This window comes from Python bivittatus, unplaced genomic scaffold (genome assembly GCF_059951505.1).
Source record: "Python bivittatus isolate LINGU-HERP-01145 unplaced genomic scaffold, Pbiv_v1 ctg000430_np1212, whole genome shotgun sequence".
Taxonomy (NCBI): Eukaryota; Metazoa; Chordata; class Lepidosauria; order Squamata; family Pythonidae; genus Python; species Python bivittatus.
The window spans coordinates 3895927-3923824 of NW_028277071.1; the positions used below are offsets into that span (position 1 = coordinate 3895927).

The 27898-nt window shown below is 37.3% G+C and overlaps 2 protein-coding genes across 2 annotated transcripts; both read left to right on the top strand.

The window, feature by feature from the left end:
- The first annotated feature begins 1586 nt into the window (after nucleotides 1–1586).
- On the top strand, nucleotides 1587–15344 carry LOC103059039 (vomeronasal type-2 receptor 26-like). Its single transcript, XM_088144024.1, has 8 exons — nucleotides 1587–1804; nucleotides 4543–4834; nucleotides 6582–6637; nucleotides 7469–7760; nucleotides 9190–10050; nucleotides 12088–12315; nucleotides 12922–13048; nucleotides 14443–15344. Exons 1-8 carry the CDS (start codon nucleotides 1587–1589, stop codon nucleotides 15342–15344), a joined length of 2976 nt encoding a protein of 991 aa, XP_088000150.1.
- Nucleotides 15345–23355: 8011 nt separating this feature from the next.
- On the top strand, nucleotides 23356–27319 carry LOC148215283 (vomeronasal type-2 receptor 26-like). The gene is made up of 2 exons (XM_088144025.1): nucleotides 23356–23464; nucleotides 26418–27319. The coding sequence occupies exon 2, from the start codon at nucleotides 26420–26422 to the stop codon at nucleotides 27317–27319; it is 900 nt and encodes a 299-aa protein (XP_088000151.1). The 5' UTR covers nucleotides 23356–23464; nucleotides 26418–26419.
- Nucleotides 27320–27898: the final 579 nt, after the last annotated feature.

Consider the following 27898-nt stretch of genomic DNA (forward strand, 5'->3'; position numbering starts at 1 on the left):
CTTGAATTACTAGGGTTTTCTAGTTTGACTTTGCACTAAAGGATGACCTCTGACCTCTCCTTTGGGTTTGGGTTCATTAAACCTCTTTTTATAACTTTTTGGATTTCTGTTTGGCGCTTTGCAATGATTTAGGAACCTATACTTGATTGGTTGGATACTTTCAGTCATTAAGCTGAAAAAGAATCAATAAATTGTTTAATTTACCTTAGCTGTGCTAAACAATGCAAAGTTCTATGGGGAAAAAAAAACTAATGGAAAATTTGTTTTGTTTTTTTATTTCAAAAGTTAAATTTGAATTCTGCAGAGAGTTTTATGCCATTGTTAGAAATATACACCTTCCAAACTGACTGGAATGATCAAATTTGCCTTCCTGCTAAGAAGGACTAAAGAATATTTACCCTGAGATTTGTGTGAGATTCAGCTGGCGCAGCACGGCTAGGGACTTGCCCAGCCGCGCTTAGTCAGTTTCACCACCCGAGCGCCAGCAGAGACAAAGGGGAACTGAGAAACCACGAACTGATTAATGGGCCAGCTGGCACCACGTAACTAAACCACAAGCGGATATTTTGTGTCAACGCCAATTTGCCTCGGGCGCTGCAGACAAAGGGGAGAGCAGTGGCTCAGAGGGAAAGCAATCAGGACGTGATTGAGAACTCCCAGCTTTGCGCGCAACAGAAAGACCCAATGAAGACAACAACCACGCCATTGATAAGAAGCAATCAAGAACACAAAAGAACTGGACTGAATCTGCCATTTGAGTGAGAGGGGGGATTACTGCGGGTAATCTGTATCCAAGCAACGGGCTAAGCGCGGGAACGGGGGAACTATAAATTGTGCTGTAAGATGTGCCAAGCCAATCCTGGCTTTGTCTGTACTTACTTACATTACGCTTGAGTAAACCTCTTTGCTGAACACACAGGTCACAAGAGTTTCTCTGAGATGAATGGGGTAAACCTTCAATTTGAACATCGTGTTTTGTTTTCTGTGTCCAGAAATTCTAAAGTCTGGGCAGGTGACCAATATTTCCTGTAATTTTCCAACTCAGTGGGACTGCTTATGTTATTTTTTCTTGGAAATCCCTGGATATTGTTTATTACTACAAAGCAAAGTCTGGTGTCCTGAATTAAGTAACTGAATATGAAAAAAAAATGAATTTAGTTCCTACTGAATTCAATCAGAGAACTCAGCTATAACTTTTTATTATTATTATTATTATTTACTTGAATAGAAATTAAGTTCAAAAATAAGAGCTGGAATTAACCCAGTATTTTCAACCTGCCTTTCTGCACAAGTTACTCTTTCATCTGTAATTATCAAAATGACCATTATTATCTCTGCTGCTTGTCTGGTTGTTATCCATGGCAGTGTTAGCACAATTTTGTATCAAGACTAAAAACTGCTATTAATAGCTATTGGACCATTCAGACAAGGCTTCTTCATGGATATTGTACACTAGGAACAAGAGCATTTGCAATACCATTTTTGCTGAATGAATCACCAATGAAGTCAGAACCCGGGTCTCACATCTTCTTGAATTTTGTTATATGCCTTAATGAAAGGTTTTGGAAAGCAGATGGTAATGCAGAATGTTGGTGTTCATGATGCTGGTATTAGTGATGTTGCCTTCTATGGTATGCAAGTGTCCTGTGGGTCAGTGGGCTACTCAGATACTTCTTCCAGCCCTTCACAAATATTATCATGCTGGAGACCTCAATATTGCTGGCATTACTTCTCAGAATTACGTGCTTTCACATTCAATAACATTTGACAAAGCTCCCTCTCCTGAACTCTTTGATGACATCATGTAAGGAGTTATTGGTTTACTTATTTAAAAAGAAAACAATATAAAACACACTATTGAATAATGTTCTTCAATAGGTTATGCTTATGTTGCATCCATTTTGGTGGATTTATTCATTGAAATGTCTACTATGATCTCATTCCCCTTTTTTTGCACATTGTACAGGATTCCTTTTAAGCTTTAAGGAACATATCAAGATGAGTACTATATGATTTACTTTCCTTTTTAAGAAATATTTTATTGCTAAATCCTTTTTCCAGGTTCTTTTTGTTCCCCAAAATTGTGTCTGCTCTATCGTAAAATAGTTGCACATCCCATAGACTTCCCATTACACTCATGAACTGAACAGACTGGTTCACAAGAGCTCAATGTTACAGGTGGTCTGTGTAATGTAATCCCATAATAATACGTGGGGGGCAATTATAATATGGTGTGTGTGTGTGTGTGTGTGTGTGTGTGTGTGTTTATTCTTTTATATGCTGTCTGTTTTTTATCTTTGAAACTTGTCCTCTTTGTTTCAATGCCAACCAACAAATTTTGTTGCATGTATCAAGATAGTGCCTACCCCTGGAAAGTCTTGACACACCTAGAATGAACAGAAAGTAATTGAGGGATAAGCTGGTAGGTCACAGCAGAATCCACCAGAGATGACAAGTGGTTTTGATTTTTGCAACAAACAGACAAACTCCTTTTTCCATATAGTTCAAATAGAGAAAGCTTGAAATATCCAAGAGTGAATTTTTGAATGATTCTGGGTAGCACTCAAAGACATTTCTGGATTCTGACATTTTAATAGAAGAAAACATCTGTGGCTCTGGTTGAACTGTGGAGTTCTTGGTACTTTCTGAGCTTGGTTGTTTGCTTACAGATGTTTCATTACCCAACTAGGTAGCATCATCATCTTACATTTTAATTCTGGACATATAATTTTGTTCTAGAGCATCAGCTAGCGATCTTTGAATGATAGTAGTTGAAGATATATTCATATATCCCCTATCCTCTTTTTCATTGAAGTCATTCTTTCACATTGCTATTGAGAAGACCCAACCTTGTTACTCCAGCAACTAACACACATCTTTTTATTTACTATGAAAGGCCATTTACAAGTACAAATCTGTAAAGCACCGTTAAACTTTAATAGGAGCCCATCCACTCCAGGCCATCAGGATGAATAATCTCCTGTTCTGTTTTAAAAGCAACTACACAGAAGTTCACTACTTGAAGAGTTATGTAAACAATTCATATCTAAAAAGACTACAATGATGTAAAATGCATCCAAACTGTCTGCTTATTCTAGGAGCACAGGGCTAATATATTTGAAATGCAAGTCCATATAGAAAGGACATTATAAGAAACATGATTTATACTTTCAGTTTCCTGGGTTCATATGAGCAGCTTCTCCTATACAGGGGAGTTTGAGAGTTAGTATTTAAAAATCATTGGGGGAACAAAATTATATCTAGCCCTAAAAACTCTCTTTGTAGCTTTGGACTGGTGAAAGTGTTTCATTAGTTGTTCCCTGGTGATGTTTTGAATCCAAGACTTTCTCTTTTATGATAGTCTCTTCCCTTCAATTTGGTGTAACTCTTAGCAGGAGAATCAAATTAGCTGGTCATATCGTAGAAAGATGAAAACTCATAGCAAGTTTTTAAAATCAGTTTTGGCTTTCCACTTCAGTAATGTTTCTCTGCTGGAACTAAAGGAGCTCAGCCTGCATGCCAGGGGCAGGGGGTGGAGGGGGTGGATCTTAAGGCAATAACTGACTGGTTTCAAGCCCTCACTTCTGCAGAGATATCCCAGTCTCTAGTCTAAGTTCAGCACTGGATATGCATCTTGAGGCAGAAAGAAGCATTGACAAAGCTTCATTCCAAATATAACACAACAAAGTACCTTGCAGAACTTTCAAGAATAATTCATGATGACTGAAGCTGTGTGCACAGAAAACATCTCTTTTTGTTGATAAAAAAAACAGTAAATGTCATTAAATGGCCAGGAAAGATTGTTGGTTGCCATTAGGAAAAACTAATTTTTGAAACGCATCCTATGATCCTATTTTTAAAAAACTGGTTCCAGTTGCATATACTGCAGAATGAAAATGAATTGGGAGATCACCTTTCAGCTTTCTAACTTAGAAAAAAGTATCTTTTGAAATCTTAGTGAATTAGTAAGAAAACAAGCATACACATCTAGATTTGTGAATTGTTCGGCTTTATTGGACATATAAATAAAATGAAAAAAGTTTCAAACAATATGTGTGGAATGATGAATCTGAACATTGTACATACACACCAAGCAGAATTTTCTGAAAATGAACTGTTGCTAGCCTCATATGCAGAACAGTTTTTAGAAAGCATATGGATCATCCTACTCTTCCTTCCTTCCTTCCTTCCTTCCTTCCTTCCTTCCTTCCTTCCTTCCTTCCTTCCTTCCTTCCTTCCTTCCTTCCTTCTCACTTAGCTCTGGCATTTGGTGTAAAAGAAATCAATGAAAAGTCACATTTTAACAGATTATCACCCTGAGCTTTCTTAGTGGAACATCGTTAATTATCCAAATTAAATTCAAATTTTAAAAAGTAACACATTAGAGATGTGTATATTTCCCAAGTCATACTTTCCTTGAAAGTGGTGATCTAATCTACTTAGATGCAGCATCATTTCTTTGATATGTATTTAATTAAAATATAGCAAGTATTGTGTTCTGACTCATATAGATTGTCATGCAATTGATGTATTTCTTTGCAGGGTGTTAACGCAGCATTACCAGCACATCCTGGCACTGGTGTTTGCTGTAAAAGAAATCAATGAAAACTCACATATTTTGCCAAATATCACCCTGGGCTTCCAGATCTATAACAGCCATTTCAGTGCCAGCTGGACTTATCTTGCCTCACTGGAACTTCTCTCCACCTGGAAGAGGTTCATTCCAAACTACAAGTGTGACAGCAGGAACAATGCAGTTGCAGTCATTGGGGGACCTAACTCAAACGTCTGCCTCCATATGGGCCCCATCCTAGGAATCTACAAGATTCCACAGGTAAGGAATATCTAGACCTCTGATGCTTCCATTATTGATGTAATTAAAATAAGAAGAACATTTGTGATCTCTTTAGAGTTAAGACTAACATGTTTATTTTCAACCTTCATATTTGAATGTCAGAATTCCTGTTTATAGAGACTAAAAATATTTAGCCACATTTTTTTTCCTGTGTTCAAAAATTTGCAGCAGGTCCTTCATTTCTTTGTAGAAGTTGTGCCCAAAACGAATTTCAAACAAACAATCCTGTTTGAAAGGCCCATACCAGGGTCTCCTTACCCCGAAGCAAAAATGGAAAAAATGCAATTATCAGTCTGGAAGGATACTGATGAGTTAGTTTAGAGTTAGGGTTCAGTTCAGCAAAACATTGCACAGTTCTTGGTCAAACTTCATTCACGTGTCCCTTCTCCAATTGTTAATAGGATGATTCTTAGATTGATTTCAGTCACTGCTTTCCTCCTGTGACAAAGAGGATCAAACATGAATAGAGATACAATCAACCTGCTTTGGCTTTCATTGTGTAAGAAAACCAAATGAGTGATATTTTCTAACATTTTCAAGTTCATGGTGATTCCTTCTGTCCATGTCCCCAGAGAGTTTTAGTGGCTATGGTCACTAAGGTTAATTTAAATAATAATAATAATAATAATAATAATAATAATAATAATAATAAAAACAAATAAAGTTCTATATGACCATTGGTAGAGTAGTATGAATTAAAGCGTTTAGGTTATTTAATGTGTGAATATTAATTTTTATTCAACTTGATAGGAGACACTGATCGCAACTTTTCCACTGATCTGAATACACATAAAAAATGTCAGCTAATGTGCTCTGTATCTCTCATGTTATTTTCAATACTGCAAAGCAATGGCACTTCTGGGTAAATAATTATTATCAAAATCACCATAATTAAACTGACGGCTTTCTGTCTATTGGCAGTTGTAAAACTACATATCAAAATTAATGGGTCTACCATTCTAACAGTTCATCTGTACACTCAGTGCTCTGTTTTTCAGAACAGTTTTCTGCAGGAGTAGTAATTATTTAAATCAAGATGTGTTGCTCAGGTCTTCTCAATTATCATTTTTTGAATCAATGAACCGTTTTCTAGAAAGGAAATTTGAATGCAAGATGGTGGGGGTAATAATGTTGATATTAGCGTTGTTACCTCACGTGGCTTGCAAATGTCCTGTTGATCAATGCCCTACTCGGGTGCTTCTTCCAATCCTTCACAAATATTACCATTCTGGGGACTTCAATATCGCTGGCATTACTTCTCAGAGTAATGTGCTTTCGCGTGCATTATCCTTTGAAACAATTCCATCTCCAGAGTTGTTTGATGATATTCCGTAAGAACCTGGGATATATTTGAATAACAATGTGTATCTCTCCTAACTATATCTCTGAGCAAGTTGCTTTATAGATGATTAATTTGTTATTTATTCAGATTCTTATAATTGTAATATGACATCATTGTAGTTTTAACAGAAAGAATAACGAGACCATATTCCTTTGTTGATAGAAGCCAGAACTTCTGTTTTTAATAATGTTTCTATCCTCAGTCATTTCTGAGGCTGGGCAGTTCAAGCTGTTTTTTCTAAGATCATAAAGAGAACCAAGTAATAATACTGTGGTTCTCCAGCAAAAGTAGGAAATGTATTCTGATTATATTTATTTCAGGGTTTATTTGAGAACAAGAGCTGCATCCCATATGAAGATTTATGTTAATTGATTTATCTTCCAGGATACACCTTTTCTACAGCCAGATTCTTTTGTAATCATTTGCTTTGGCTCCCTAAAGTACAGTACATCTGCTGAATTATAATCTATCGCTGTTCATAATTTTCCTCCATATTGGGGGAAATGGCCAATTTTCCAAAACTGGTTACAGATTTTATTTTCAGTTCTGAGCAGATTGATTAGGACAGAATTCTGAACTGGAGATGAATGATTTTTGGAACTTGTTTGTGTCTTTGGTAATAAACGGAAGCGAATTATTCCCAGTCCTTGATTTTTTAAAAAATAATCTTCTTCCTCCTCCTCTTCCTGATTCTCCTTCTTTTCAAAATATCTTGTTAGCACATTGATGTTTTTATGTGTCTGCGCGACTCTCTGTGTTGGTGGGGTGTTATATCCATGTTAAGATGGAAAATATGAATTCTTCCAGGCTGCTTATTTTCACTCTCTGAGCTGTAATCCCTGAAAATATGTGCCATTGTAAACCTGATGGCCATAAAGGTGCTATGCTAGGGTTCTACCTATTTTGATCTTAGCATATTGACCTCCTTTTTTTAATTGAATAGACAATATGGAACACCAGGTTTTAGCTTCTTAAGTTATGCAGAACAATCGAGTCAGCCTGTGAATGAATAAAGGAGTGTCAGCCACAGATTTATAATCTAAATGGAAATGGATGAATGGTTTGCCTTTCCTGAACCCAAGCAGATGCAGATTTCTAGATGCAGGTAAAAATTTTTTGTCTGCGTGCTAACTAGAAGTTCCAAATTAAATTCACATGCAAATTTCAAGAGGTGATGCCTTCGGGAAGTCGATTTTTTTTTCCAAGCCATATTTTCCATGATAGCAGCCATATAATAAGCATATGGATATAACATACATACTTCTTTGTAGGGTATTGACTCAGCATTACCAGCATATCCTGGCACTGGTGTTTGCTGTAAAAGAAATCAATGAAAACCCACACATTTTGCCAAATATCACCCTGGGCTTCCAGATCTATAACAGCCATTTCAGTGCAAGCTGGACTTATCTTGCCTCACTGGAACTTCTCTCCACCTGGAAGAGGTTCATTCCAAACTACAAGTGTGACAGCAGGAACAATGCAGTTGCAGTCATTGGGGGACCTAACTCAAACGTCTGCCTCCATATGGCCCCCATCCTAGGAATCTACAAGATTCCACAGGTAAGGAATATCCAGACCTCTGATGCCTCCATTATTGGTCTGATTAAAATAGGAAGAAAACTCTGTGGCCTCTTTACAGTTGAGACTAACATGTTTACTTTCAACCTTCATATTTGTATGTCAGAATTCCTCTGTTTATATCAATTAAAATGGTTCAGCCACAATTTATTTTATTTGATCATAAATTTGCACCAGGTCCTCCCTTTCTTTTCAGAAGGCGTGTCCAAAAGGAACTTCAAATGTACAGTTCTGTCTGAAAGGTCTGTACCAGGGTCTCCTTACCCTGAAACTGAGATTAACACATGCTTAACCTTGACTCTTCATAATTTGATTTAGAAGATACCTCAGTTTCTAGATGCTAAAAGGAACTAGAAATGCTTTCTGTGGTCAAAAGCCTGCATCAATTATCCTGTGCGTTTTTAGAGATATATTTGGAAACTCTGTGTCAGCTCTTTATACCTGAGTTTTAACCAATAGTATTTAATGTTCTATGGTTCATTTTTCAATAGATAAGAATTCTCCTGCTTTTAGAAATGTAAAACAATTGTTGAACAGTTTCCATCTAGAACAGATTTTTAAATTCTAATGTAACAATGTTGATCTGAATATTCATCCTTTTCTGATTAAAAATGTGCACCTCTACCCTTTTTGGTACAGGAAAACATCTACATCTCTGAAATAACATATAAAAAGTATTACATTATGGAAATTTCTGTTAGCAAAGCCTTCATGAAGGAAATTATAATGTTTCAATTAGCAAAGCTTTTGCAGAAAATTTCCATTAAAATTAAATTATATGTAAAAAGGTGTGTCTTAGAGATTGTTGCAGATGTTAGCTTTTTTGTGTTATCAAAATCAATGTTATTGTTAATAATTGTGCTGTTGCTTGACTGAGTTTATTTGATTAGTAATTTTATGGTACTTTTATGGATAGCTTTATTTTTATTTTATATGAAGTATTTTGATTGTTTCTTTTTATATTATAAGAGACATTTGTAAAACTTTGCATAAAATACTAGAAATGAATGATTTAGCAACTAGGATGTGGTTTGGCAGTTTTCTAGTCTTAGTATAAGAAGAAACTGGAATTTAACTGAAATTGTTCAGTTATTAGGTATCACAAAACCAGTTAGGAAAGGATAACAGTTCAGATGGATTGCAGAATGTAGTTTTGATCTATTATGTATCATTTAATGGAAGGAATTACATATGGACTTTGAAGCTGCAGGTTGAGGGTGGCATTCCAACCTGTAAAGAGTTCTGATAGATAAAAAATGGGGGTGGAGGAGGAGAGAACAACATTTGGATTGCTTCCAAGTAAATATGTTGGAACCAGCATCCAAGGTGAACCAGCATGCCAATTCCATATGCCAACAGAAGCACAGAAACCTATTTTGGAAATTTGTTCTTTTTCTTATCAATTCCTTAGCTGTCATACGGTTCTGCTCCAGTTCTGGATTACAAAACCCAAAATGCTTTTGTCCAACAGATGTTCCCCAAAGGCACCCATCAGTACAATGGGATTCTTCGCCTACTTCTTCATTTCAGGTGGACGTGGATCGGGGTGCTGTATCTCGATGACGACAATGGGGAGCGGTTCGTGCAGAATGTGCTTCCGTTTTTTTCCCAGAGTGGCATCTGCTTTGATTTTATTCAAAGACTCCCCAAACAAGGGTTTTCTAATGCAGTAGAAACACTTGTGGAAGAAGGGATTAAGACGTATAAGATCATAACTAGGAACACTTCCAATGTCTTAGTCATACACGGAGAACTACAAACCATGTCAGTTCTGATACTGCTGCTAGGAATATCAGACTATCTTGACATGGCAAAATCAAAAGGTAAAGTCTGGATTCTGACAGCTCAGATGGATTTTGTGTCTTACTCTTTTAAAAAGCCACAGGACATAGACTTCATCCATGGTGCTATATCTTTTGCAATTCACTCAAAGGATGTGTTAGGATTCCAAACCTTTCTTCAGACCAGAAAGCCTAGCTCAGAAAAAGAAGATGACTTTCTCCAGATCTTTTGGGAACATGCATTTGAGTGTTCTTTACCCAAATCCAACTTAGACAACATATCTGGGAGAGTCTGCACTGGGAAGGAGAAACTGGAAAGCCTCCCTACGACTCTTTTTGAAATGAAGATGACTGCCCACAGCTACAGTATCTACAATGCAGTCTATGCTGTAGCACATGCTGTGCACTTCATGTATTTATCACAGTCCAAGCAGAGACGAGTGGGAAAAGAACAGCAGCAGAAGAATCTTCTCAATCAAGTCTCCTGGCAGGTAAAAACAGAATGGGAGGACGGTGCTACAACAGGTCAAAAACCATTTACCAAGAACTGTAAATGAAGCAGTATAGGTTTTGTATCTAAAATCAAAATTTCTCATGACTTTATTTAAGAAGAAAGAGCAAGCACATTTCTAAACTTTGAAGGAAGTGGTTCAGGCTGTATAGCCAGATGTCTTGCAGTTGGAGAAAAAATTCCAGGAATTAAATTGTGATTTGTCCTCATTCTTGGGTTGTAAAATGGTGTCATGATCAAAACCGATGTCTTTGAGTTTATTAAATTGAAGTAAGACTTACAGCTAAGCACAGAATTGGTCATTTGGGATTGTGATTTCGAAAAGGAAAATAGAGTTAATTCCTGATGCAAATTCATTCTAAGATTAATAAGGGCCGTACTGCTTAGAAAATTGCAGGGGTAATAATTACGGAGGAGGAGGTTACCATATTCCACTGACCACATGTCCAGATGTCAAATTCCATGTACTATGTATATAGTTCAAAAGAATATTATCCTCTGAAAATGTTAGCTTTTGTCACACAATCATATTTATATACTCCACTGCTTTCTCCCAAACGTTATAGGACATACTATCTATGTATTTTCTCAAAGGTTTTTTCAGAGTCTAATGATAAATGTACAAACTGGTCTTTGAGTAGGTGACAAAACATTTGCATGGAGGGCTGTGCAGCAACTTTGTATTTTTCATGCCAGATTCTTGACATCAAATGTGACTAAGATGAAAGGAGTCCATGACAATGTGCTCCTAATGCAGAAGCATGAATGAGAAGAAAAAAAAGAGAAAGAGAAAGTCTTTCTATAGCAGCAGCAGCATCACCATTACCACCACCACTACCATCACCTTTCATCCAAATTAATTCACAGTATAATCCTAGCTGAAGACCTATGAGTCATGGAGGGAAGGAGGAGGAGGAGGATGTCTCCCCCTTTCCCCTTCCCTCACATTTTTCTTTTATTTCATTATTTGACTTGTTTTTAAACACTCTTATCTCTCAAGTCACATGGAGATGAAGGAAAGGATGGGAGAAAAGAGAAATAGAAAGTTGAAAGGACACTACCTGAAGGACAATCAATCAAAAAGAAGAGTGAGGAAAAATGCATGAGGTGTTGACCATTATATTGAATGAATTAGGATATTCTCATGTAGAAGCAGTTCAGACAACAAGCTATGGCTGTAACAAAAAACAGATCTAGATTTCTCACCCTTTCCATATCCCTCTATGATTTAACGGCCTATCAAAACAAAACCAAAAACCCCCCCAACAGCAGATAGTGACAAGAATCACTCTGCTCTGAGGAGAGACATCTGGACCAATGAATCTGATACTCCCTTCCTCCATGATCTTTTAAAAAAATAAACGTCATATGTAGTTATTTCTGGGCTGAGTATGGTTTCAAAGCAATTTATTGTCCAAGCTATGAAGGCAGAGCTTCACAGAGGATTTTGAAACACAGGCAGGTTGGTTATGAGATTTCTGTCCAGGTTCAAGTGAATAAAAAAAAAACTGAAAGTGATTACCATTATTTTCATGAAGACTTTTCTTCCAAGGTGGGAATCCAATCTAGTTAAGTGTAATCCTGTAAATAAGAATACTAATTTACTTGGAAAAGTTCATATACTGTGATAATACCTTTAACACCATCAAACAAGAACAGCTGCCTATCCCAGGTCCTTGGGAAGGATTTGATAAGTGGATAATAATGCCAAATCCAGTCTAAATATCTGGCTGACTGTGCAACCAACCACAATAATAATAATAATAATAATAATAATAATAATAATACTATCTTCTGCCAGTTGAATATAATTCTCACATAACTTACTATTCAATCTTGAATCTTCACTGACTGTTGTTTCTATTTTCCCCATTATAAATATTACTTTTATCCAATAGGTTAAAGTGCCTCAAATCTTCATTATTTTTAATTTTGCTAGAATCGCAATGCTGTATATGCATCTCTCTCTATCCATTTATCTCTCTATCTTCTTTTGTATATGTTTGTTCAATCTTAGCTCCACCCCTTTTTGAGAAGAGTTTCATTCAACAATAGTGCTGGTGACGTGACTTCTTTTAACCAAAATGGTGAAAGAATAGTGGGATTTGATATTATCAACTGGATAACATTTCCAAACCAGTCTTTTCATAGAGTCAAAGTTGGAATGATAGACCCACATGCTTCTTCAAAAAGTCTATTTGTCATTGATGACGATCATATTGTGTGGCCTAACAGGTTTAATCAGGTAACTATGCACCTGTGTACATGTTTTCAGACATTACTGAAAAGTTGGAATGTAATTTATTGAAGCTTGCCCTAACATTAGGCAAAACAAGACATTGATTCAGATTGTTGATGCTTGAGGAATTGGGCAGCATCTCCAAAATCTTCTTCCTAAATTTCCTACCAGTTCTCTTCTGCTGATGAAGAGAGAGAGGTGTGTTGGACAACCTAGGCTCTGGCCTCTAGAGTGACCAGCATAGAATAGCAAATAATATCCTGCTGCTATCATCATTATAAGAACTGGGAACATGATAGTGTATTTCCTCAGGCTTAAAACCAAGTTTCTAAGATTTTCTTTTACAGAATTATCTGTATTTGCAAATATAGTAAGCATTTGTCAAACTCAAGGGCCATAGAACAAAATTATCATAATCATAATGAAACATGATGAAATAAACTAAATGTATTTGATCTCCTTAGCCTTTTGTTTAACAAGAAGTCTATATTAAGAACTGATATCAAAGGACAAAACAATAGGGTCATGTAGACAAACTATTTTAAATGATACATCCAAAGCTGCTATAAAATCTTCTTCTGTGTTACATTCTACTCTTTCTTTCATGTCCAGGGGTATCCTCTTTCACTGTGTAATGACAATTGCCAAGAGGGTTTCAGTAAAAGAAAGAAGGAAGGGAAGCCATTTTGCTGTTACGATTGCTTTCCATGTCCAGAAGGGAAGATATCGAATCAGAAGGGTAAGTTATGTTAGAAGCAGAATATTCTTACATACTATTGTATCTGTGCTCTAGCAGGTACACACAGGGGGAGGTAGGACTCTGCAGGTGTGGAATGTATTGGTTTGATTTGGAAAATGTGTTTCAGAATGCAGAGATGTACCAATGCAGGACCTAACTGTGATTCATGGCAGGAGACTGGTCTTTCTCTGGGATCATACAGATTCTGCTCAGCCACATAGTCCTGGGAAAAGATGGGGCTGGCTTAATGAATCACAGACTGTTTGCGTTCTGGCATGGTGCAAAGCACTTGCTCTGAATCAAATTCACCCTAACCTGAACCTTAACCTGTAATTCACTGAAATTTCAAAAAAGATTTTGCATTTCAGATCCAAAGTACTTCCTCTGTAATGACTTCAAAACTTTTTACCACCATAACATGAAGCACATTTATGCTTCAAAAAAGTAGTGTCAATGGTCTTTATTGCTGAGCTGAAGATATATCCTTTAAAAGAACTGTAGATTATCTTTCCTATTCTTTATAAGACCTCATTTGGTTGGAAGAAACTAATTATTTCCACAAATATACGTATCTATCCAGTAGGATGATTCAAGGGCTACAAAATTTGTGGCTGGGTCCTCTCGTGCTGGTTCTGGGTACCTCGTTACAACTTGTACCAATGCTGGAGGGTTATTCAGGACAAACAGAGTTTGGTTTCCCACTACTTCACAAGGAAAAAAACCTAAACTTCTAAGAGCACCACTTGCAGAAATCATTTGACTATTATGAGGGGAGAAAGTATGCACAACTCATGGAATGTTGTGCATGGATTCAAATGTATAGCCCTGTATGCCTCAACCTCTCTTTGCCTCAGATCTGAAAGTCTGTGACCTGAGTTTGTGACCTGAGATGGTAGGCATAACTCAGATTAGAATCTCCCACTGCCGAATTCTCTACTCCTCCATCCCCCACCCCAGCCATCTTTCGATGAGGAGTCCTTCAAGCATGCAAAAGAAATACCAGTTAACAAAAATCCCCGGTTTTGGCATGTATGGTGATATTCAGCCTACTGAGTATGTATAGAGCTATGTTTATGTCTGTTTCTCTACCTCCATCTCCATCTCCATCTTCACCTCCCCCTCCCCCTTTACCTCTACCTCTACCCCTATCATTTCCTCTATTCTTGAAGAACACTGAGGAAGAATTTAATCTAAGGCAGATTATGATAGACCCTTCCAGTATACCGCAGGTATCCTACTGAAACCACACCCTTTCCCTTTTCTGATTCAGAATTTGCACCGACTCAAGAGCAGAACCCTGATAAAGAGATAAGGTGATGTTGTAGCTTCTGTTGAGTCCCTCTTATTACCTGACTGATCATTATGTAACTGCAGCCCAAATGTTTCTTTTTCAGATGCAGATGCCTGTTTCCCATGTCCGATAAATCAGTATCCAAACCCTCAACAGCATTTATGCATTCCAAAAACTCTAAGTTTCTTGTCTCATAAAGAACCTTTAGGGGTCTCTTTGGCTGTTCTTGCTCTTTTCTTTTCTTTCCTGACCACAGTTGTGCTTTGGCTTTTCATTAAGCATCGAGACATGGCCATAGTCAAGGCCAATAACCGGAGCCTCACCTACGTTCTCCTCATCTCTCTCCTGCTCTCCTTCCTCTGTGCTTTGTTGTTCATTGGGCCACCAGAGAAGGTCACGTGTGTCCTTCGCCAAACTGCTTTTGGCCTCATCTTTTCACTAGCAGTTTCTTCTATCCTGGGCAAAACCATCATTGTGGTTCTGGCCTTCGTGGCCACCAAGCCTGGGTCCAAGCTTAGGAAATGGCTGGGGAAAAGGCTGGCTCACTCCATCATCCTTTCCTGTTTGCTGATTCAAGCTACTATTTGCACTGCATGGCTGTCAACAGTTCCCCCATTCCCAGATGCCGATATGTCCTCGTTGAATAAGGAGATTATACTGGAATGTAATGAAGGCTCCTCTACCATGTTCTACTGTGTCCTGGGCTTCATGGGATTCCTGGCCATGGTCAGTTTTACTGTGGCTTTTCTAGCTAGAAAACTACCTGACAGCTTCAATGAAGCTAAATTTATCACCTTCAGCATGCTGGTCTTTTGCAGTGTTTGGCTCTCCTTCATTCCCTCCTATCTGAGCACCAAGGGAAAATACATGGTAGCTGTGGAGATTTTTTCCATCTTGGCCTCCAGTTTTGGGCTACTGGGATGCATTTTTTTCCCCAAATGTTTTATCATCTTGATGATACCTGATTTAAAAATTGGAACATCTTTAACAAAAAGAAATCAGTAAAAGGGAAAAGCTGAAACACCTCAGTTTCACAGTGGGAGCCAGTAACTTCAGGACACAGTCTATATATGATGCTGTTCATTAAATGTGGACTCCTATCTATTTGTGTTGAGGATTTATTTGGGGTGTGGTGGGGTGGGATGGTTTTGTTTTAAGTTTGTGTTAACTAAATGAGGCACTAGGAACGTGATCACAAACATCCTTTTTGGACCAAGAATTATTTCTTTAGATTATATCCTTGCTACCCAGTAGCTTAGCAGGGCCTTGGCCCAAATAAAGCTTTATAGCCCTATTGTCCTTGGATGTTCTCCAGCACAATCAAGATCCCTTGGTAATCAAGAGGAGAGGTTAAATCAACCTCTCTGAATACAACTGTGGCTTTTGTTGACTTTATTTTTGTTTTCTTAGCTCTTCAGCATGTATTTGGAGTGTTTCCTGGAAAAAATGCAATTATCAGTCTGGAAGGATACTGATGAGTTAGTTTAGAGTTAGGGTTCAGTTCAGCAAAACATTGCACAGTTCTTGGTCAAACTTCATTCACGTGTCCCTTCTCCAATTGTTAATAGGATGATTCTTAGATTGATTTCAGTCACTGCTTTCCTCCTGTGACAAAGAGGATCAAACATGAATAGAGATACAATCAACCTGCTTTGGCTTTCATTGTGTAAGAAAACCAAATGAGTGATATTTTCTAACATTTTCAAGTTCATGGTGATTCCTTCTGTCCATGTCCCCAGAGAGTTTTAGTGGCTATGGTCACTAAGGTTAATTTAAATAATAATAATAATAATAATAATAATAATAATAATAATAATAATAATAATAATAAAAAAGTTCTATATGACCATTCGTAGAGTATTATGAATTAAAGCATTTAGGTTATTTAATGTGTGAATATTAATTTTTATTCAACTTGATAGGAGACACTGATCGCAACTTTTCCACTGATCTGAATACACATAAAAAATGTCAGCTAATGTGCTCTGTATCTCACATGTTATTTTCAATACTGCAAAGCAATAGCACTTCTGGGTAAATAATTATTATCAAAATCACCATAATTAAACTGACGGCTTTCTGTCTATTGGCAGTTGTAAAACTACATATCAAAATTAATGGGTCTACCATTCTAACAGTTCATCTGTACACTCAGTGCTCTGTTTTTCAGAACAGTTTTCTGCAGGAGTAGTAATTATTTAAATCAAGATGTGTTGCTCAGGTCTTCTCAATTATCATTTTTTGAATCAATGAACCATTTTCTAGAAAGGAAATTTGAATGCAAGATGGTGGGGGTAATAATGTTGATATTAGCGTTGTTACCTCACGTGGCTTGCAAATGTCCTGTTGATCAATGCCCTACTCGGGTGCTTCTTCCAATCCTTCACAAATATTACCATTCTGGGGACTTCAATATCGCTGGCATTACTTCTCAGAGTAATGTGCTTTCGCGTGCATTATCCTATGAAACAATTCCATCTCCAGAGTTGTTTGATGATATTCCGTAAGAACCTGGGATATATTTGAATAACAATGTGTATCTCTCCTAACTATATCTCTGAGCAAGTTGCTTTATAGATGATTAATTTGTTATTTATTCAGATTCTTATAATTGTAATATGACATCATTGTAGTTTTAACAGAAAGAATAACGAGACCATATTCCTTTGTTGATAGAAGCCAGAACTTCTGTTTTTAATAATGTTTCTATCCTCAGTCATTTCTGAGGCTGGGCAGTTCAAGCTGTTTTTTCTAAGATCATAAAGAGTACCAAGTAATAATATTGTGGTTCTCCAGCAAAAGTAGGAAATGTATTCTGATTATATTTATTTCAGGGTTTATTTGAGAACAAGAGCTGCATCCCATATGAAGATTTATGTTAATTGATTTATCTTTCAGGATACACCTTTTCTACAGCCAGATTCTTTTGTAATCATTTGCTTTGGCTCCCTAAAGTACAGTACATCTGCTGAATTATAATCTATCGCTGTTCATAATTTTCCTCCATATTGGGGGAAATGGCCAATTTTCCAAAACTGGTTACAGATTTTACTTTCAGTTCTGAGCAGATTGATTAGGACAGAATTCTGAACTGGAGATGAATGATTTTTGGAACTTGTTTGTGTCTTTGGTAATAAACGGAAGCGAATTATTCCCAGTCCTTGATTTTTTAAAAAATAATCTTCTTCCTCCTCCTCTTCCTGATTCTCCTTCTTTTCAAAATATCTTGTTAGCACATTGATGTTTTTATGTGTCTGCGTGACTCTCTGTGTTGGTGGGGTGTTATATCCATGTTAAGATGGAAAATATGAATTCTTCCAGGCTGCTTATTTTCACTCTCTGAGCTGTAATCCCTGAAAATATGTGCCATTGTAAACCTGATGGCCATAAAGGTGCTATACTAGGGTTCTACCTATTTTTATCTTAGCATATTGACCTCCTTTTTTTAATTGAATAGACAATATGGAACACCAGGTTTTAGCTTCTTAAGTTATGCAGAACAATCGAGTCAGCCTGTGAATGAATAAAGGAGTGTCAGCCACAGATTTATAATCTAAATGGAAATGGATGAATGGTTTGCCTTTCCTGAACCCAAGCAGATGCAGATTTCTAGATGCAGATAAAAAATTTTTGTCTGCGTGCTAACTAGAAGTTCCAAATTAAATTCACATGCAAATTTCAAGAAGTTATGCCTTCGGGAAGTCGATTTTTTTTTTCCAAGCCATATTTTCCATGATAGCAGCCATATAATAAGCATATGGATATAACATACATACTTCTTTGTAGGGTATTGACTCAGCATTACCAGCATATCCTGGCACTGGTGTTTGCTGTAAAAGAAATCAATGAAAACCCACACATTTTGCCAAATATCACCCTGGGCTTCCAGATCTATAATAGCCATTTCAGTGCAAGCTGGACTTATCTTGCCTCACTGGAACTTCTCTCCACCTGGAAGAGGTTCATTCCAAACTACAAGTGTGACAGCAGGAACAATGCAGTTGCAGTCATTGGGGGACCTAACTCAAACGTCTGCCTCCATATGGCCCCCATCCTAGGAATCTACAAGATTCCACAGGTAAGGAAAATCCAGACCTCTGATGCCTCCATTATTGGTGTGATTAAAATAGGAAGAAAACTCTGTGGCCTCTTTACAGTTGAGACTAACACGTTTACTTTAAACGTTCATATTTGAATGTCAGAATTCCTCTGTTTTTAGAGACTAAAAAGCTTTAGCCACATTTTTTTTTCTTTGATCAATAACTTGCACCAGGTCCTCCATTTCTTTATAGAAGGTGTTCCCAAAAGGAACTCAAAAATACAATCCTGTTTGAAAGGCCTGTTCCAGAGTCTCCTTACCCCGAAATTGAGATTAATACATGTTTAACCTTGACTCTTCATAATTTGATTTAGAAGTCTCTTAGTTTCTAGAGGCTAAAAAGAACTAGTGATACTTTCTGTGATCAAAAACCTGTACTACCTACCCTGTGTACATACCCAGAAGTGTATTTGGGAAACTGTTTCTTCCTGCTGCTTCCCTCTGTTGTTTCCCTATTGATATCTTATAGGAAATATAGCATTTTGGCAGTTACAATGTTGCAGATATATTTACTTATAGATATGTGCTCTACATATGGGGCTATCTTTGAAGAGTATCTGGGAGCTACAGCTGGTTCAAAATGCGGCTACATAGGCAGAATTGGGTGCCTGAAGGATGGCACATGTAACAACTTTGCTGCGGGAGCTGCACTGGGTTCCAGTTTGTTTCCAGGTTCAATTCAAGGCGTTGGTTATCACCTTTAAAGCCCTACATGGCATGGGTCCAGCTTACCTGAGGGACCATCTCACCCCCATTACATTGACCCATCCCACCCAGTCTGGCAAAGAAGTCATATTGCGGATCCCATCAGTGAGAGAATGTCAACTGGTGGGTCCTAGGAGGAAAGCTTTCTCTGCTGTTGCCCCCACCCTATGGAATACTCTCCCCCCAGAGGTGAGGCGGGTCACTCCCTTCCCAATTTTTCGGAGGGAATTGGAGACATGGCTCTGCCAACTTGCATGGGGTGAGGAAAGATACAATTGACCCTGGGGAAGGCTGATGCCTTGACAATGCTCCCTGAGTTTATTAAAACCTAATTAACATCAGCCTCTTGGAAGTACCATATAGGAAGTTTTTTTTTAGCATATTTTAATTAATTAATTAATATTTATCTATTTTAATTAATGTTTATTCTGTTTTTACTGTAAACAACCCGGAGTCATTCCACAGTGAGATGGGCGATGACAAATTTGAAATATAAGTAAATAAATAAAAATAAATATTTGGACACATCTTTTTTTTTTAAAAAAAAAGCATTCTTTTTCTTTTTTTTAAAAAAAGCTTACATATGGATCTGCTCCAGTACTGGATTACAAAAGCCAAGATGCCTTTGTCCAACAGATGTTCCCAAGAGGCACTCATCAATATAATGGGATTCTTCACTTACTTCTGCATTTCTGGTGGACATGGATCGGGGTGCTTTATCTCGATGATGACAACGGGGAGAGGTTTGTGCAGAATGTTCTTCCCTTTTTCTCTGAGAGAGGCATTTGTTTTGATTTCATACAAAGACTCCCCAAACAAGGATTTGCTGGGGAAATGCAGAAACTTATAGAAGAAGGAGTTGAAACGTACCAGACCATTATGAGAAATACTTCCAATGTTTTGCTCATACATGGAGAAATACAGACTATGCCAGTTTTGAGATTCATGATAGCAGGCTCAGTATATATGGATGTATCTTCAAAGCCAGGCGATAAAGTCTGGATTATGATGGCCCAAATGGATTTCACTTCCTTTGCTTTTCAAGGTACTTGGAGCATTGACTTCCTTCATGGTGCTGTATCCTTGGCGGTCCACTCAAAGAAAGTGTCAGGATTTGAGGAGTTTCTTCAGACCAGAAACCCTATCTCAGCAAAAGAAGATGGCTTTATCCAGATCTTCTGGGAAAGTGTATTTGAATGTTTTTTCTCAACCCCCACCTCAGAAGACTTGTCTGAGAAAATCTGCACTGGGGTGGAACAACTGGAGTCTCTCCCTGGCTCTCTTTTTGAAATGAGGATGAGTGCTCACAGCTATAGTATGTACAATGCAGTCTATGCTATAGCACATGCCCTGCACTTCATACATTCCTTGAAATTCAAGCAAAAGGTCATGGTAAAAGGGCAGAGAGAGAAGCTTCTCAATCAATACTCTTGGCAGGTATATCACAAAGGGAAAATAGCTTACCACATTTTTGTGTGTAAAGGAAGGTCTGAACTCTGAAAGCAAAAGGTGACCACTCTTTGTATGACAGATGTCAACATTGGCTCTGCTTACCATTAGCTGATAAGCAGGCCCATGTCTTGAACCTCAAAGGACAACAGGGGAAGCAGTGTTTTAGGCTTCCTTTCCCTACAGAAAGGGAATGTGGTGGTCTGTGTGTTTTCTTCTACCAATGTGGGAGAAATCTATTTGCAGTGAATACAGCTTTTGTCTGAGTAGATTATCATAAATACAGTATTTGCCTGTGATATTGAAAAGGAGATTTTTGTTTAATGTCATCCATATATCTCAAAATGATGATAGAGAGTACAGCATTTTGGAAATTGCTAACAGATCACAAAGTTTTATGGAATAACAGGGATCTGCAATGAGAATTAACTTAATGGATAATTTATGTCCTATACTATCAGACAGGATTTAGAACAATATATCTCCCTCTGTCTACTCTGGATGAGCAACTCCATCCTGCTCCAAATTTTGCATCAATTTGACAATTCCCATTTCTGTCCCTGATATTTACCCACTTATTCAAAAAACTAAGACTGGGATAACCAATGGTGGTTTGATCATAAGGGTCACTTTGAACTGAAGAAAGACTCTCACAGATGTTCCTAAAATTAATCTAGAATTGTGGAAGGAGGACCCTAAAAGCATCAACGTTGGGGTTATAAATAAATATTTGTTTCAGGTCTAATAATTCCACACTGCTGCAGTTTGGTTCTCTATGTATTTTTTCCAACATAAGAAAACATTACTTTTGTCCGCTCTTTATCTCTAGTCCAGTGTTTCTCAGCCTCAGCAACTTTAAGATCTGTGGACTTCAACTTCCAGAATTCTCCAGCTAGCATCTTAACGTTGCTGAGGTTGAGAAACACTGCTCTAGCCTAAGAGGATATATTAGCCATTCTGTGTTGCTTTTTCAAAGATATAATAGTAAAATTCTCAGTAGTACAATATTATCTGCCTGTTGATCCCTGTGTGCTGTTTTAAATCTTTTCCCCCAATTTGATCTTAGCTTCATCACTTTCTACAAAAAGTATCATTCAACAACAGTGCTGGAGAGAAAATTTCCTTTGACCAAAGTGGAGGAAGAATAGCTGGATTTGATATTATCAACTGGGTAACATTTCCAAATCAGTCTTACTTTAAAGCAAAAGTTGGAAAGATTGACCCATATGCTTCTCCAAAGAGTACGTTCATCATTAATGACAATAGCATTGTATGGCCCAACAGATTTAATCATGTAAGGATCCATGTCTTTCCTGTGGTGTTTCCAGATGTAATGGTATGTGGGAATTACCTTGGGAGATGGGAAAGAGCCACAGCCAGGGAAATGGTCAGATAAGAGCCTGCAGAAGGAATGGGGGCATGGCAAACATCTCAGAAAGGACCCTCCCTAGTTTCTTAGAATTTAAAGGCAAAGGAGGAGAGATGTTCTTTCAGACTTGCAAGATTCTGTTAACGTAACCTGAGGTTAGACAAGTGGAATTAGTTCATACGGGCATGCTTCCTGCCTGGACTATCTCGCAAGGCTGACATAGGTGTTGCAGCAAAATTTCAAAAGTGACCTATTCAGGGCCAGACTTAACATCGGGCAAAGGAAGTCATTGCCACTGGCGCTAGCTGATGGCTTGCAGAGCTGCAACGGTAGTCTCCCAGTCTTGCCTCTCCACCGTAATGGCCTGGAAAGCAATGCTATGCTGCACAAGGTGCCCTAACATGTATCATATCAGACAGTGTCCTACTGTCTTCAGTGAACGAAAAGGGAAAGGATGCTCTCTTAGCTTTCGCTTTGGGCAGGAGAAAGTCCTTAACAGATTGAATCCAGATGGTTCTGACTCTTTCTCAGGTCTGTTAAGTGAGATTTATTTGGATAAATTTGGATGAAGGTTTAAGACAACCTTGAGAGAAGTACCAGTTTATAGAGGAGTTAAACAACTGCCAAACCCACCAAACTATGCATTTAGGGGGGCATGAGAGGTGGCTAAAACAATGATCATATACCTGTAACACTGAAAGAAAAATCTACCCCAGTTTTGCAGTAATGGAGTATTGTTATTCATTATCTGTTAACATTTGAATTAACAAAGGGACAAGGAAGAAGGCTTTTGAATAATATTGGAAAAAATGGAATTGTGTTTGTAACAAATTTTACCAGCTCCCCTTCCCTTTTTTCTTTATTTTAGATGTATTATGATTTTTGTGTTTTAAGTTATATTATTTTGTTGACTGTATTCCATGCATGTGTATTTTCTTTTGTTAATCAGTTCAGTCCAATAAAGTTCATACCAAATAATAATTCAAAAAATCATACCCAAGGACCATAACAACAGCTAAATATAAACACTTCAAGGTAATAAAATATGACATATAGATATATACATGTAGCCCACTACATATAAGCTATCTATACAGGCAAGCAACACTAAGAAAAACTATCAAAGTACAGAAGGTTATAGAGACTTGCACTTTTGCTGTTGTGATAGATATATTGAAAAAGCCTTTGAAACGGAACTTTTTTTTCATAGTTATCATAGTTAAACATGATCATTTCAGTAACTCTAAAAGCCAATACATAAAGAGCATACCTTAACAGTTTTGCCATACCAGCATCAAATTTGTTCTTAATTATATATCCAATTTTGTTTCAAACTCTCTAGAGATATTTACTGACACTCTTTTTTTTATATAAAGACACAACCTATTTCAGTGTGTAATGATAACTGCCATCAAGGATTTTATAAGAAAAAGAAGGAAGGGAAGCCATTTTGCTGTTATGATTGCCTTCCATGTCCAGAAGGGAAGATTTCAACTCAGAAGGGTGAGAAAAAAACATACCTAGGGTTTTCAGATGTTTTGATATTAGACATATGCAATTCCTTTGTCTTTACAATGATGTATGTAATTCATTAGCTTCATCTTTAACAGTTCAGTTCATGATTTTGTAGTATGAGTTTGAGATTATTTCAGGTTTGGGAAGGAGCAGGGAGATGGAGAAGAAGAGCAAGAGACTAAATATTTAAAATTAAAGATTTTTGTTTACTTTTTGGAACATTTATCTCAGTCTTTTCTGAAGGCCTGAATCTGCAGCGCCACCTTTTCCACCCAGAACCGAACCGTTTGGCCCATCCAGTCTATACATGACAGTAGTCCCTCCATTCTGTGAGATTAAGGCCTACAATGTTTTCCGTTGTATATGCTATATTCTGGAATAGCCAATCTCTTGAAGACAATCACCCTCAAAACGGCCTTCTGCAAATTATTCAGGAGCCAATTCAGGGATTGAGGAATGTCGCCATTAGCATGTGTTTGCTTTTTTACAGAAAAGTTCATTGGATCATTTCACCTATTTTTAATATATACTTTATTGTTTTAGGATTTGGGTTTTTTATGTTTCAGTGATGTAAACTGCCAGTAGTTGGTGTGGATTATGATAGCATAGAACAATAGTCTTGTTATCATTATCATCATTATTACTACCTTACCACAACTACTAGTAGTGATGAATGCTGATAAGAAGATAGAATCTGATACAGTCATTGTCCTGTGTCATTGACACAGTCAATCATTGACCATTCTTAAAGTGATGGAGCAGATTTTAGGAAGGGAATTAAGAGTAAAATAAGTGAATGTGTCATTAAAGTGCACCCCAAAGGTTTGGAATTTATCTATTTATGAAGGAATTTTGATCTGTCATACTGAAGAGTCAATAAAAGGATTGATTTTGGAAAGACTCTTATGTACCTGACATCAAAGTTTGACTTGATGAAAAGTGTGTATTGCCAGCCTTTGAACTGGTTCTTCAGCAATGAAATAGAAAGAATGTACAATATAATTCCATGCGGTCAACATTTAATTTGATGTTTAAAAATGGAGTTGTGTTACTCTATGTACCCATAATTACTCTTTATCTCATTTTATTATTTATATTATCTGTTGTTATTTGTTTTTCTTTTGGTTTCTTTCAGTTTTCAGTTTCCTTCCCCACCCATATTTAGACCTTTGTGATATATTTATCAACCTATCCATTTGTTCATCCATCCATCCATCCATCCATCCATCCATCCATCCATCCATCCATGATATCCTCCTTTGGACTACAATAATATGCAGAATTAGTAGATGGCAGCAAAGAGATACAAGTCTGTAATCCCATCAAGTGGTTGGGAGTTATCCAGGCAATAAGGATGTAGATATCATTAATGCATAGATTAAACAGTAATGGGGCAAAAATACAGCCTTTTTTTTAACCCCCTTTAAGATGAGGATAGTTTCACTTAAGTCTCCTTTACAATTTACCTGAACTTGCACAGTTGTATCAAGATGTAGTGATATTATCAGTTTAAAAAGATGGCCATCAACTGATGTTGTGGCTAGCTTTCTCTGGTACCTCTCTTTTGATATGGAGTTAAAGGCTGCCTTTAGGTCTATTAAAGTGGCATAAAACGTGTCTTTGACAGACTTTACTATTCCTTGGCTAGGTGGTAAAGTATTGGACATTGGTCCATGGCTGAATGACCAGGTCTAAACCCTGTGTATTCTGGAGCCAGCATGGTCTCAGAAAGCATCCAGTCCAAATGTTTGTAGTACAAAAATCTGGTATATAATTTCCTAATTATAGATTAGGAAATTATAGATAAGGCAGTAATCTGCAGAATCTGACTTGTCCCCTTTTTTGTATATAGGTAGAATGATGGAATAAAACCATCCTTGGGGGATCTGTAAGGAATGGCAGTAAAAATGGGACCTATCACAGACACTCAGCAAGCAGGGTTAGATTTTAGAAGTTTGTTTTTGCTAAGTGCTTTTCTATTTTCAACTGAGAAATTAATTTTTGAACTTCTGAGTGTGAGACTAGAAGCCATTCTAAACGGAAATTATCTGGTGGTAAACGTAAGAATCGCCACCTGGAGATGTATTACAAAGGCCATGGAAATATCCCTGCTGAGACTCAGGATAGATCAAATGGCCATTATTAGGTGGGTTAGATTTTACTGAGGATCAGAAAATAGGTGCCAGAACAAGCAGTCATCTTTGCTTGTTACAGCCTGTTGGAGTTTAGCTTAGTTCTTTAATGCATAATTTTGTTTCTTCTTCTTTAGAAGCCTGTGGTAACTCTCTTCTAGTGTATGAAAGGTGTCCTGTGAAGAAAGTTCATTGTAAGTCTGGGCATTCTTATGTGGAAATATTACCAGTGCTTTCCATGCAGCACATTCTCTATCAAACCAGGGTTCAGATCACTGATTGAATTGAAGAGGAGAGGGGTTAAACCAATTGAGCTAAACCAATAATTTGTTAGAATATAGTGATTATTTCACAGGCATTGCTAGCCATGCTCATAGATTGTTTCTAACAATCAATTGCCAGAGCAACAAAATATTAAGCTATAGTCACAGAGAGCTTATTGGACTATGCTGGGTGGAAGTAACTGTTGGTAGCAAGGAAATCAAGGGCTTGTAAAGACTGGCTCCACTCAGTTAATAGTGAAGGATCCTGCCAGGGGTAGTTGGCCACTCGCAAGATGGAAAGACATACAGAGTCTATAGATAAGCCCGGCCTGTAGTGTCTGAGAATGTATAAAATTCATAGTTATTCATCAGTTCTCATGGATGGTGTAAGATCTGGATTATTAGATAATTTTTGTACTAAGGTTGACTGAGAAGGTTTGATGTATTTCTTTAAATTTTTAACCCAATTAATTCCCTTCACAGTTTCGACATTACAGAATGATGTTTGAAATGAATTACATTATTCATATATATTTTCTCTTCTAGACATGGATGACTGTGTTCAGTGCCCAGAAGGACAATTTCCAAATGATGCTAAAGGTGGATGTCTTCTGAAAAAAATAACTTATCTGTCTTACAAAGAACCTTTGGGGATTGGTTTGACCATCCTTGCACTCTCACTTTTTTTAATTACAGCACTGATGCTTATGATTTTCATTAAACATCAGGGCACTCCAATTGTCAAAGCCAACAACCGGAATCTCACTTACGTTCTCCTTATTTCTCTCTTGCTCTCATTCCTTTGTGCTCTATTGTTCATTGGCCAGCCTGAGAAGGTGGCATGTCTCTTTCGACAAAGCACCTTTGGCATCATCTTTACAGTTGCTGTGTCATGTGTCTTGGCCAAAACCATCATTGTGGTTCTAGCTTTCAAGGCTACCAAGCCTGATTCCCAAATGAGGAAATATGTGAGGAAACCCCTGGCTACTTCTATTGTTTTTTTCTGTTCCTTCGTCCAAATCGCTATTTGTACTTTATGGTTGATAAACACTCCTCCATTCCCAGATTTTGACATGCATTCTTTACATGAAGAAATTCTACTGGAATGTAATGAAGGCTCAACCATCATGTTTTACTGTGTCCTCAGCTTTATGGGTTTATTGGCCCTTCTGAGCTTCACTGTGGCTTTTTTTGCCAGAAAATTGCCAGATACATTTAATGAAGCCAAGTTTATCACCTTCAGTATGCTGATGTTTTGCTCTGTTTGGCTAACGTTTGTTCCCACTTACTTAAGTACCAAGGGAAAATACATGGTGACTGTGGAGATCTTCTCCATTTTGGCCTCTAGTGCTGGGTTACTAATTTGTATGTTTCTCCCCAAAAGTTATATCATTTTGGTGAAACCAGAACTGAACAATAGAGATCAGCTGATCAGAATAAAGAACTAAAGAATGTGTACCCATGGGTGAGCCTTAATGGTATTAACAAATAGTCTAGTTCTAAGACAGGAGACATTTGTCTGCCTCTGCACTCCACTATAGGCATTAAGTATTGATCATCTGAGTCTCATCCTCTAGCTTCTCAATAGTAACTCACTACAAACATTACCTAAGCAAACTGTTATTTCCCCATTCCTCTATCTGTTCTAGACACCTGTCAAAAAAGTTATATCTTTGCTTCCTTCTAATGGATAAACACCATTACTGTGATAAATATGAGGCAAGAAAATTGAATTTATGATCTGACAACCACCTTGTTACTTAAACAGAGCTTCTTCATAAATGGAAACCTTTATTGATTACTGTATGGGTGATAATTATAGTATCCTAGGAATTTGTATTACTAGTAGAGCAGATAGGATTAAAGTCCCTATCCTCCCCTCTACTCACCTGAATTGTTTGGAAATGTCGACTATCCAAAAATTCTCCTTTAATTGGTCTAGATGGAATAATTATGCCAATTCATATCTATAGTTATTGTTCACATTATTTCATAATAATGAAATACAATAGCTCTCAATTTAAATG